Here is a 13,680-nt window from a genome sequence, read left to right on the forward strand (position 1 = left end):
AACTAAGACAAACATTAACAGAGTGCCCGAAACACAGGTGAGCTTGGAAGACAAGGTTGCATGGTTCAACCACAGCACAGCCCTTTGGTTCACCCGAAGAACATATGTTCTAGAGTTTGACAGCCTGGGCTTGAATTGGGCTCTCCTATTTGTAGCTGTGTGCTTTGGGCAATTCCTTAACCTCCCTGTGCCTCAGTTTCTTCATTTATGCAATCCTGATAATAAATAATATCTTTTTAGTAAAGTTGTTATGAAGATTAAATTGAATATTATATAAAAAGTACTTAGAACTGTGTCTGGCATGTAGTAAGTGCTCAATGTTAGCTGTTATTATTATTCCTATAATTAGGTGAAAATATTGCCACAGAAGCAGTGAAATGTAATGGCAGACAGCATGAGCTTTGGAGTCAGAATTAAATTCAAATCTCAGCTCTGACAAAGTCATGAGACTTTGGGCAGGCTATTTAACCTGTCTGAGCCTCCACTTTCCTATCTGTCTGGGGAGTATAATACTACTACTTACATTCCAAGGCAGTTTTGAGAAGTAACAAGATATAGAAGAGACTATGAGATTCTAATAGTCAGTGAAACTCAAAAACAATGCTGTCGTACCTGACTGAGATGACATACTTTTGCTGAAGTGGCATTTTAAGGACAAGGATGAGAGGGACAGCTACTTCCAGTGATAGTTCAAAAGGGATCAATACTGTCATCTACAAGTGTTTTCAAGCCAGATAAAAATTCTAAAAAATAATGTTATCATCAGTAGAATCTAAACATATATAATCCACAAAATATGAGACATAGAAATAAATTTTAAGGTTGCGTGCCTAGAGGGTGAAGTTCAGAAATGCAGACTTTATCTAATCTTTCTGAGCCACAAAACAAAACAGTCAATCCTTTGTACATCCGCTAGAACAAAGGAACAATGAGACTGGGAAGTGCCTGGGCTGCGAGAACCTGCACTGGAAACAAACACTTAAAACCCCATTTATACTGTGATAAAGCCCTTTGCTGGCAGTTGTCCACTATTGCTATGCATACTGAAAACTAAATAGTTTTCAGACTCCCTTTAAATCTAAGCCCAATAAAAACTCTGATGGATTTTAAAAGTTTTCGAAATTGTATTAGGTACTTCTATCAGGAGTGCACATTTCATATAATATGTCTGTGTGTGTATGTATGTATTAAATATGTGTGTGTGTGTGTGTGTATATATATATATATATATATACAGAGACAGAATTTTTAATGCTACTTGAAAATTTAGCCATGTATCTATAATCTTCTGATCACATGACAGATCATACGTAATTAGGAAATCCTACTTGACTTTATATAATTTATGCAGATGTTTAAAGGTATCAATGCACAGATGTGTGCACTGATAGTCTCTGGTTTTTCCACTCATCACACTCATACACATAGTAACCAGTGAAGTATTACAAAATATGAGAACTAATAATAAATCAAAAATAATAAATCATAGCTTTAGTCTTGATTAATATATCAATATTTATCATTAGCCATAAATTTAAAGCACTTTGTACTTCTTGGTTCCCAACAGACCTGAAATAAGGAACGACAAATGCATAGTCAAAATGAATAACAACAGTAAGTTCTTTTTTTTTTTTTTTTTTTTTTTTTTGAGACAGAGTCTCGCTCTGTCGCCCAGGCTGGAGTGCAGTGGCGCGATCTCCGCTCACTGCAAGCTCCGCCTCCCGGGTTCACGCCATACTCCTGCCTCAGCCTCCCGAGTAGCTGGGACTACAGGCGCCCGCTACCTCGCCCGGCTAGTTTTTTTGTATTTTTGTAGTAGAGACGGGGTTTCACCGTGTTAGCCAGGATGGTCTCGATCTCCTGACCTCGTGATCCACCCGTCTCGGCCTCCCAAAGTGCTGGGATTACAGGCTTGAGCCACCGAGCCCGGCCAGTAAGTTCTATAGTATTCATTTAAATACTTGAATAAATCTACCAGCACCAGAAAGCCCCAGAGTTCCATAAGCAGGCTTGATGTCAACACAATTTTTCTGTTCTCAAAGGAAAAGGCAAAGTATGGCAAAATTCCTGAACCAGAATGAATTCTTTTTTTCTTTTCTTTTCTTTTTTTTTTTTTTCTAATGTGATTTAGGAAGCCAAGTGTGGTGATGTGTGCCCTTAGTTCCGATTACTCAGGAGGCTGAGGCAGGAGGGTTGCTTGAGTCCAGGTTTGGAGGCTGTAGTACGTCATAATAGTGCCTGTAAATAGCTACTGCACTCCAGCCTGGGCAACATAGAAAGACCCTGTCTTTTTTTAATGTTATTTAAAACAAGAAAGAAAGCTATATTTACAGCACAAATAATATTTGCTTCTTAATTGTTTTTGTCACAGCATGGTCATTAAAACATTAGTATCTATTGATATAGAAATTTCTAGACTCTTTAGAATTAGAAATGATTGTATTTGCTATAGAAATAAATTCAACCTTATAACAAAGGGCAGCTAATCCATGGGTTCGTGCCAAAAGCTTTTCTTAAAGGCATAACAGCACTACATTACATCTGATAATTTATAACATGCTTTCTCAGTTGGAATAGGGGCTCAGAGACATTAAATGACTCACTCATGTTGTATAGGAACAGGTAGTACAGTTGAGCTTCCAATACCTGTCTCTAAATTGTGTTTTCTTTCTATCACAACTTAGCTGTCCTAGTGTGGGAAATGATGTCATGAATTACATATTCAGTGTAATGACAAAAAATAAAAATTGATGTCTATGGAAAATGATAGGCATATTTACAGAATTTTTCAGATGGTGGTTTGCTGTTGTAGCATAGTCAAAATTAATAACAACAGTAATGACAGTTCAATCTAATTCTGTGATCATGAAAGTTCCTTTTTTGAAAATAATATTTTTCTTGCCCGTTCCCTTTTTTCCTTATTTATTGCCTTTACCTGGAGAATCTTCATTTTGTGCTAGATTACTTTGAGAGTCTTCTAAGTGTCTTCCTTATTTTCTTTTGAGACAGGGCCTTGCTCTGTCACCCAGGCTGGAGTCCAGTGATGTGATCATGGCTCACTGCAGCCTCAACCTCCTGGGATCAAGTGATTATCCCACCTCAGCCTCCCAAGTAGCTGGGACCACAGGTGCACACCACCATGCCCAACTAATTTTTGTGTTTTTTTTTTTTGTTTTTTTTTGAGACGGAGTCTGGCTTTGTTGCCGAGGCTGGAGTGTAGTGGCACAATTTCGGCTCACTGCAACCTCCGCCTCCTGGGTTCAAGTGATTCTCCTGCCTCAGCCTCCCAAGTAGCGGAATTACAGGTGCCCACCACCATGCCCAGCTAATTTATAGATTTTTAGTAGAGATGGGGTTTCATTGTGTTGGCCAGTCTGGTCTTGAACTCCTGACTTCGTGATCCGCCAGCCTCGGCCTTCCAAAGTGCTGGGATTACAAACATAAGCCAGCACTCCTAGCCTAATTTTTGTATTATTTTGTAAAGATAGGGTTTCACCATGTTGCCCCAGCTGGTCTCAAACTCCTGAGCTCACATGATCCTCCCACCTTAACCTACCAAAGTGCTGGGTGGGATTGCATGCGTGAGCCACCACGCCCAGCCTCTTCCTTATTTTCTGTCTTTCCTCCATGATTGCCAAATAATCTCTTTGTACATCTGCCCCATCCATCATCCTCATTCCCCTTGAAGCATCAAAAATTTTTCCTGAATTTCTATTTCAGGATAAAGTCTAAGTTTCTTCCTAGGCACTCGAGTTCTTCTCAAACTGGATTTTATCCCTGCCTCCCAACCAAAGAACAGCATCTTTACAGAAATTGGGATACCAATCTAGTTACAAGGAGAGTGGTTAGGAAACTTGATTGGAACTGCATTTATGTAGCATTTTATATAAAATGGAGTAAACATCCACTATTCATATGAAATAATTGGAGGATTACTTGTAAAAATCAGGGTGGGGATGGAGCAAAAAACCAAACCATCCTTTGGTGCAGGTTTTTGAAAATGAGAAGAAAAACAAAATAGAAAAGAATTGTGCACAACTCCAGTCACTTAAATACATTTCTAGAGAGGTAATTTCTTTTACTTTGTTATTGTTGCTGTTTGACAATAGTCAGTTTTCTGGCTTACTTTAAAGACGATGCATTATATTATGCTAATACATCAGGTTGCTGTGCATTTAATGTAACATCCGTATACACTAGATCTAAAATGAGAAGCTCACTTTTAGTGAATATTAGAGAACCATGTCAGCACTGAGGGCACCCAGACAACTTAATGAGATTAATGCACCCTCATCCCCATGATATTCTTCAGTAGTTTTAGCCCAATTCTTTAATATCAATAACTGAGGCTTTTTCAATATTATCTAAAATGCTATATACATGCAATATGCAGAGAAGTCCCCTGGCCCCCTCTTCTAATCAGATTGCTGTCCAAAAGCCTTCTTATGTATAAATTCATGAGCTGTCACTTGATATGTACTTCCAAACCTGGACTTGTAGGTATTAAGGCATTATTGTTAACGTTAGGTGTGATCATTATATTGTGGTTATCACCCAGAGATGTAGACTGAAATATTTACAAATGAAATGAAATAATCAGGGCTTGGATTGTATCAAAATGATGCGCAGTGGGGGAGCAGGTGGGGATATAGATGAAGCAAGGTTGGTCATAAATTGGTAATTATTGAAGGGAGGTGATGAGTACATGGTAGTTCATTATACTATCTTTTTTACCTTTTTAGGTACTGAGTTTTTCCATATAAAAGGAAGAAAACACAATATCAAAAACAAAAATCCCTGCAAACCTAGATAGATACTTACTGTGTTCATTTGAGTTTCATATTATATGTTTAGGGGTATATATGCATCTTAATTTATATACATTCATACATATAGAATGAGGTTTGTTTCTCCTACAAAGTCAGAAAAATGTAATATTATCTTTTGTTCCCAGGGGGATTCCAGCAAACTGGCATCTAGGAATGGAAGGCAAACATTTGTTTTTTGTTTGTTTTTTCATTCTGTCCAGACAAATTAGCTTTTATTTCTTCCTAGCTAGTGTGTTAAATGCCATGCCTTCCAACAGAAGTCAGATTAATAGAGAAATATTTCTAGGCACATAAAGGAAGACCAATTTCAGAGAATTGGGCTGGTTCATTCCATATAGATAGCTCAGTTTGACCTTAAAATTCCTGAAATAAATGCACTGTAAATAGCTGATTGCAAAATACTGAAGTCATCACCAAAAGTTCAACACAATCAAAGATCAATAGTGACTCACAATTGTTTCACACTAAAACATATTTAACCATTATCCCATTTTTGTGTATGCTAAGTATATATATATTTAAAAGATTTTATGAGGTATTTGGTCCTCTTTAAAAGTTGACTTGAAAAATAATAAAATAACACGTGGTAATTTGAAAAAACTAATGCCAACTTACAAATAATATCCTTTTTGCAGAGTAGTGGAAAGAATACTGGAGTTGGAGCCAGTGAACAAGAGTTCAAGTTCTGACTCTATTGTATGTTAGCTGTGTGAATTTGTAAACATTGTCAGTTAATTCTTATGAAGGCTAATCTCATCTCCAACCTGGAAGTAATAATAGTAAACTCACTGCACACTTCATATGTGACAAAAAAACTTTTCTAGATTTTATGTTTGAACCAATGAAAACTTCGTAACAACCCCATGAGTTATTATTATTATACGATCCCCATTTTGTAGGTTTGGAAACAGACCTGGAAGGGTTAAGTAACTTGACCAAAATAACATGGCTAGGAAGCGGTAGAGGCAGTCTGCCTTCAAAACTCAACTCTTAGTCTCTATGCAACCTACCCTTTCACTATACGCCCTCCACAGGGTTGCCATGAAAATAAAATTAAGCTATAGATGGTCAGTATAATATGTATTTTATACTGTTACCAATTAAACATAATATGTGGCAGTCTTTTATATGCTATAAAAGCACAAAGCAGGCTGGGCACAGAGGATCAAAACCAGCCTGAGCAACATAGGGAGACCCCATCTCTACAAATAATTTTTAAAAACTAGCTGGGCGTGGTGTTGGGTGCCTGTAGTCCCAGCTACTCAGGAGGCTGAAGCAGGAGAATTGCCTGAGCCTAGGAGGTCAAGGCTGCAGTGAGCTGTGATTGTGCCACTGCACTCCAGCCTGGGCAACACAGCAAGATCCTGTCTGAAAAAAATTAAAAAAATAAAATAAATCTTTAAAGAAGCACAAAACAAATATGAGAGTACTCCTCTCTTCCTGGGAAAGATAAATACTCCTAGGCATTATAGATTCGATCATGCATTAAGAAGAATTGTATCAAAATCTTAATGCCAACAAATAATAGAGAAATTATGTCAATAGTTCTTGAACTTGTGTGCATCGATTCACTGTGATATTTGTTTAAAATGCAGATTCCCTCAGCTCTATTCCTTCTAAATTCTAATTCTTTCCAAGTGGGGTAGAAACCAAAAATATGTTTTCATTACCAGCTCTGCAAGATATTTCGATGCCGGTAACCTACAGATATTATTAAGAAATGATGGCTTATGTTTAAAACTATAAAAGTATTAGGGGATGAACTGTATCCCCACCAAATTCATATGTTGAAACCCTAAACCCCAGTACCTCAGTATGTGACCGTATGTGGAGATACGGCCTTTAAAGAGGTAATTAAGTTAAAATGGGGCCATTAGAGTGGGCCCTAAGCCAATATGACTGGTGTCCTTGTGAGAAGACATTAACAGACAGACAACAGAAACAGAGGGACCACTATGTGAGGACATGCAAGAAGGTGCCATCTGCAAGCCAAGGAGAGGCCTCAGAAGAAACTAAACCTGCAGACACCTTTGCCTTGGACTTCTAGCCTCCAAGATTGTGAGACAATAAATTTCTGTTGTTTAAGCCACCCAGAGTCTGCGATATTTTGTTAAGGCACTCCTAATAAACCAATACAATAAGCAACATTTCGAAGTGGAAATAATAGTTGATATCATGATTCAACAATTAAAGTTCCTAAAATGTTTTTTATTAAAGACAAATAAATTAGTCATATTAAAATAAAATAATTTGAGAGGTTTTGTTTTTTATTTTTCTAGGCTGATTAATAAGTAGCTGAAACCGACTTAACAAGAGGGAAAATGCTGTTAAAATATTATTTCTACAGGTAAACTTATCTACCATTATACCTCTTCCCTGGGCTCTGTAATTTACCCATAATCCAATGAGAACAGACCATATTTTTAGTATACGTACATTCTCTCACTGAAATATTAATTTCATTCATTCACATCTACATACTTATCTGTATCTATATATTGGTCGGTCTGTCTATCTATCTATCTATCTATCTATCTATCTATCTATCTATCTATCTATATCTTCTACTCATCATCCATGCCCAGATCCACCATTCATCCATCTATCCATCCATTTAATCAGTATTTAAGGAACACCTACTATGGATTAGATGCCATTTAAGTACTGAAAACCTATTTCTTATTGCCAGACAAATAAATGCTCCCTAAAATTTTCAAATGAAAACCGCAAAGTAGAAGTCACAAATTCAAATGTCCCAGAATGCATTCAGGTAAGGAAATAAATGAACTGGTATTCCAGTGAATTGGTGTCCAAAAGGAGAAGCCACAAGTCAGCTCTAGGGAGTTTCAGGCACAGTTTTGCTAAATCTTCCAAAATTTTCAGAGAATCCATATATTTGGGTTTTAATGTGAATTTTCAACTTTTAATGCTGGTGAAATAATCTGCATATTTTCGCAAACACTACGTGAGCCAAACACAGCACAGCTATTATTTAGACACCTAGATGTCTCTAGAGGCTGCCAGTTTGCAACCTCTGCTCTAGACTCTGAGTACAGTCTTCAAAAGTGCCAAGTTTAAGAAGAGCTCTACAAGAAGTAACAAAAAAAAAAAAGCCAACTTATTCCGTATCTGGTATGTTCATTGTCTGATTTCTGGTGAGTTCACACTATATAATTTGGCTTTCAAAGGATATTCTTGTTGCATTGACCATTTAATGACCAAATAAACCTGAGAATTACCAAATATCTTGTCCTCTATGGTTATAAAAGCATGGCATACAGGAGGCAGACTAAAGTCCTCATCCAGAAAAGATGAGATAAAACTCTGTTGCCACTTTCATCATAACCGTCTCTCACCTCTGCACGAGACAACAAGGTCAGGAACCACTTTTTGTTAGTCATCTTTATAAGCTTACTAATCACTACCTGGCATAGTTCCCTGCAGTATTATGTTTGATACATGTGCACTTAACTGGGTTTAAATCTATTATGTTCTTCAATTCTGATTTTAAATCTGGAATGGAAAATAACTATTGCTAAAATATTGCCCATTTAATTAAATATTTTTATTCTTGGCCAGGCGCGGTGGCTCACACCTGTAATCCCAGCACTTTGAGAGGCCGAGGCGGGTGGATCACGAGGTCAGGAGATCAAAACCATCCTGGCTAACACGGTGAAACCCCGTCTCTACTAAAAATACAAAAAATGAGCCGGGCATGGTGGCGGTGCCTGTAGTCCCAGCTGCTGGGGAGGCTGAGGCAGGAGAATGGCGTGAACCTGGAGGACGGAGCTTGCAGTGAACCGAGATCGCGCCACTGCACTCCAGCCTGGGCGACAGAGCGAGACCCCCATCTCAAAAAAAAAAAAAAAAAAATTTTATCCTTAAGGTCATGTCTACATGGCTTGAAAATAATGAGCTATTTTAGACAGTTTTTCAGGAAAAATAATCAGGCAAGTCACACTTGGAATCATACAGAGATCATCTAAGCAACTACTATACCTCTATCCAAATCAGGCCGTGCTCTCATTCTATTTTGTTTTAGACTGATAAGACAGGCACAATAGAATAAAGAAAGCACAGATATTTTCAATGACTTTTTTGTTTGAAGTTTGAGTCTGAATATTATACTAGTTGGCATTGCTTTAACAACAGTAAAATATGATTTATGCATCTCATCTCTATAGCTCAGCAATCAACATAAGGGAATACTACTACTTTGTATTAACTAAGTGAACAATTCACATATGTCCTTAAAATGTAGAAAGAACTACTGACAAATAAATAAATAACAACCAACTAAAAAATTCCTCCTTGAAACAATTTTTAAAATATCTTAATTTAAAAAGTAATTTTAATCTAAACAACCATGATACAAATAAGTGTGGGAAATTTATCATTATGCAAATACCACCTGCAACTTTCATGCTTCACATTTATCACGAAGCTCATAATATCTGTAGACAAGTGTGTCTCTTTAAGAAAAATGGTGAGAACCCCGAATGCTAGCACATTGTGGATGCTAATGAAGTCTTGTTTTACTCAACATGGTCAATAAAATGCAAGTATTGCTTACATTTCAGAAATGCCTCTGGACTTGAAACACCTACTTGCATAATTAAACTCAAAGCCTATTCTAACTAGTAATACCCACAGTGAGTCCTTTTCCATTACTGTTTTTCCAAAAAGTAAATCCTCTGGTTTAAACAACCATATTCTGGCTTCTTAAAGGTCTTAATCCTTTCTCCAACAAACTTCTGAAAGCTCAGCCTGCTTTTACAAATTGCTCTGCTCCACTGAACACATACACTAGTTGGCCAGAGGCCTTTCCAAATGTAATTAACACATCTGTAAGTTCTATATTATGTATTTCACAGTATTAGCAATATGAGTATTTATAAGAACTATCCTGTAGTATTAAGAAACCAACAACATTTGGACTAAAAACCCAGCCTTTCAACTTTTGTAAAATGTTCTAATTATGTGGTCTATTTCAGGCTCTCCGATTCCGTATTAGAAACCACCAGGTTCGCTTTTCTTTTTTTTTTTTTTTTTTAGACAGAGTATCCTCTGTTGCCCAGGCTGGAGTGCAGTGGAACATCTGGCCTCTCTGCCTCCTGGGTTCAAGCAATTCTCTGCCTCAGCCTCCCAAGTAGCTGGGATTACAGGCCCCTGCCACCATGCCCGGCTAATTATTTATTTATTTATTTGTTTTATTTTTAGTAGAGACGTGGTTTTGCTATGTTGGCCAGGGTGGTCTTGAACTCCTGACCTCAAGATCCATCAGCCTTGGCCTCCCAAAGTGCTGGGATTACAGGCATGAGCCACTGCGCCCGGTCAGAGAAACCACCAGATTCTTAACAAGTGATTTTTCTTTTCAACTTAAGTTGCTGCAAATCTCAGATATTATCCAAAAGTTTCATCTGAAGTAAGTTAAGTGATGTAATGGGGCACTTTGATTTTTTTCTTTGAAAAAATAAGATAATTAATATCTAGCTGACTTACTACATGAGCCCAGTTAAATTCTCCAAAACTGCTGCACCTGGCTTTAGAGCTGAAACGTCTAACACCTCTTTAAAGAACTGTAGCAAAAGAAATGATCCTGTTTCAGGTTGAAATGTGAAAGAATAGTAAGGGCAACACATTTCTAAATTTGACTTTTAAATTTTTAACTTAAATTTGAATTTCTGGATGAAAGTAAGGATTCACTGTTGCAACAAATAGAGATAATGAAGACTAATGAAGTCAGAAAACATGAAAACTGTTAAAAAATTTAGAGCACATCTGAGGGTAGCTCTGAGGATTAAATGAGGTAATGTACATGACAGTCCATGCCTAAGTGTCGAGCACTTGGTAAGAACTTGAACTTGAATGACCCAGTCTAACACTCCCATTTTACAGCTAAGAAACCTGAGGCAAGAAAGACAAACTCTGAACATATCCACATGGAGGGATTCAGCAAAAGTGTAAGGAAAATAATTGCTGTAAAGTAATCAAAGGACATTCTCTGATACTATGCTGTTTGGGTTATTACTCAAGAGATACAAAACGATTTTCATATCCTCATTTCAAGAGACTTTTCTAATTTTCCCTGATGAATGGCTCCCTTCTATTCCTGCAGATTTTATGTACAGTTCTAAAAATAAAACTAAGTTGAGGAAAGGCATATCCCTAATATTGTACTTCTATTATTTATTCTAAAAGCATTTACTTAAAATTATTCCAGGGTTTGACAATTTAATGTGATGGAAGCGTAAACCACATCACTTTAACAAATTCCCTCCGCAGCCCCAAGTTTCTCTTTGCTGACCACCCCGCACCCCACCCCGACCCTTTCAGTGGCTAGTTGGCTGTTTTCAGCACTAAGGGAGTCTCTGAAAGTCCACCAAGCTGCTTCTGGCTAGATCTGAGGGAACCAGACATTTCTGTCAATATTTATCTTCACAGGTATTTTTTACCTTCATTTTTTGTATCCCTGGAACTCAAATGAAACACCAGCTTGAAAAGGCAGGGCCCAACCCCGAGTAGCTTGGCCATCCAATTGCACCTGTCATCCTTTACCTGTTTGTAAGACCACAGTTCTCTCTTCTCCATCCAGAGAAACAATCCTGAAGTTATAGATGGTTCCTGCTTGTAAATCTTGAAGGTTACATCCGTATGTGGTGTTGTCTAACCGAAAGGGAGGGCACGACGCGGCCCCCAGGGTGTCACTGCTATAGGTGAGGTTAAAGTTACAGGGTGAGCCCCAAATTCTCCACCGGATAGACACAGAATGGCTGGAGGCCTTGGACTCTGCCAGGGTGAAGTTACATCTCTCTGGCTCCGCCAGTCCAGTCTGCAAAGGAATCAGACACAACAGTTTAAGTCCCAGGTCTGGACTGCCCTGGGACGTGTCCACCGCAAGCTCCTTAAGCTGCCCTTTCCCTTCTACTTATCCTTTGTCCCTAGCCTCAGCTAGTCCCTTTGCCCTCCGGCCAGAGAAAAGGCTTGCGGGGGAGGTGGATGGCAACTTTCTCCCTAGCTGCTGTCCCTTGAGAGCAGCTGGAGAGAGAAGGTGGCTTTTTGCTTTGACAGCAGGATAAGCTGTCATTCTGGGTTGGGGGCTCACCAGAGGATCATTCTTCCCAAGGCAGAAGAAGAAATTTTGCCACCTCCCTCTCCAAAGCACAACCTGATAGACGAGAAAGTGGAGTGGGAATTTGATTTTCGGCGGGGAGGGGGTGCATCAGCTCTGACCCCTTCTCGGGCCACTCACCTGCAGCAGGCTCAGTGCGATCCACAAGGCCAACCCCGCTCCATGGCTCAGCATTGCGCTCAGTAGTTAAGATCCAGACGAGAAAGAGGGGGTAGGACGTGGGGTGGCCCGAGGGCTGGGGCGGGGGGTCACCTGTTGCGCGCGCTCAGCGCGCCCCGTGGGCGCAGAGCGCTTCCCTCGGGCCTGGCGACGTGCAGGGGCCGCTGCGGCCACCGCTGCTGCTGTTGCTCCTGCCGCCCCGGGCGGGCTGCGGACGCGAGAGGCGGCGGGGACAGGCAGCGAGCCGCCCTTCCCACGCTGCCATTCTGACCCGCGCTGCCTCGCCCCAGCCCCGTCCGCTGACTTCCGCAATCAAAAGGCAATTTCCTCGTCTCCCGGCAAAGGAACAATGCGCCGCCGAGGGAGGGAGCCCCGAGGAGCCAACGCCTGAGGCTGCCAAGGGGCCCGATGTGGGCCAAGCTGCCCCCGCTGCCCCGCGCCGCTACCTTCCCGGCCAGGGGTCCGGTCCGGCTCTGCCGGGCTCTGCCTCCTCCTACTCCTGGACTCTCCCTTTTCCCCACTCTGTGGTCCTCGACCCAGTCGCCTTAGCCATAATTAGTGCTTGCTCCCTCTCACTTTCCAGGCCCCCACCCCCGCCCCCTTCCTCCCTCCACACCCAGCGTCTCCCCCTCCCTATCTTCCTTCCTATCTTCCTCATCTGCTTTCTCCAAGACCGCTTTTCCCAGGATTAAACTTGACCACAGCATATTTCCCCAGGTCGCCTGCACTCTTTCCTGAAGCCTTTTATTAGAGTGCTTTTGCCCTTTTCACTTCAAAGCATTCATTTGTCCCGGTGGCATCCCCTGACACTAGCAAGAGAAAAAGACCCCAAAAGGATTGTCAGCTTGACCATTCTTTTCTCCCAATCACTTTCCCTTTTCTCTTGTATAGGTTTGTATCCTCCCTAAATCTTATGGAAATAGTGCTAACGACAAATATAATCATTACCAAATGTTCAACCCACAGTGAACAGTTTTATCATCCAGTAGTTAAAGCCATTTCATCCCTAATTGTCTAACCAAAAGAAGAAAGCCATGTAAACTCTCATTTGTGAAAACTACTGTTGATAGTCAGCTCTCCACAAGTTAAAAAAAAATGGCATTTATTCAGTGTTCAGCCCTAACTGTATGCCCTTTAGCAGCTGCTTCAGTACCCAAACGTGTATCTGAAAACTGATTTCAGAAAAGTTCCCAATAACTAAAGAACAAAAATATTTAATTGTACATAAGTGATAACAGCAAAATATTGCAACAAGTTTTATGATTTTTGATTGCTTTTTTGGAGCACCATCCCTAATAACTGCCAGAAAAAATGAGATTCCGCATTCTAATTTTTAAATCAGTGGGAAGGATGGCATATTCCTTTCTTTTTCAAATAGGCTATACATAAAGCTATGTGATTGTCTACTGTATCTATTGTGTCTACTTTGAGGAAAGTTAAAACAAGAAAAAAAGAAAAAAGTGAAAATTGCTTCAATTCTATTTATTTATTTACTTTTGAGTCAGAGTCTTACACTGTCACCCAGGTTGGAGTGCAGTGGCGCGATTTCAGCTCACTGCA

At 39.8% G+C, this 13,680-nt stretch overlaps 1 protein-coding gene across 1 annotated transcript in view; it reads right to left on the reverse strand.

Annotated features, from left to right (window-relative positions):
- PTPRB (protein tyrosine phosphatase, receptor type B) overlaps window positions 1-13,680 on the reverse strand; it is a 122,192-nt gene that overhangs the window by 81,354 nt on the left and 27,158 nt on the right. Inside the window, exon 4 of the mRNA XM_025403262.1 lies at window positions 11,388-11,661. Coding sequence (XP_025259047.1) covers window positions 11,388-11,661 — 274 coding nt within the window. The remainder of the gene's footprint in view (window positions 1-11,387; window positions 11,662-13,680) is intronic.

Source organism: Theropithecus gelada, chromosome 11 (genome assembly GCF_003255815.1).
Source record: "Theropithecus gelada isolate Dixy chromosome 11, Tgel_1.0, whole genome shotgun sequence".
In the NCBI taxonomy this organism is placed as follows: Eukaryota; Metazoa; Chordata; class Mammalia; order Primates; family Cercopithecidae; genus Theropithecus; species Theropithecus gelada.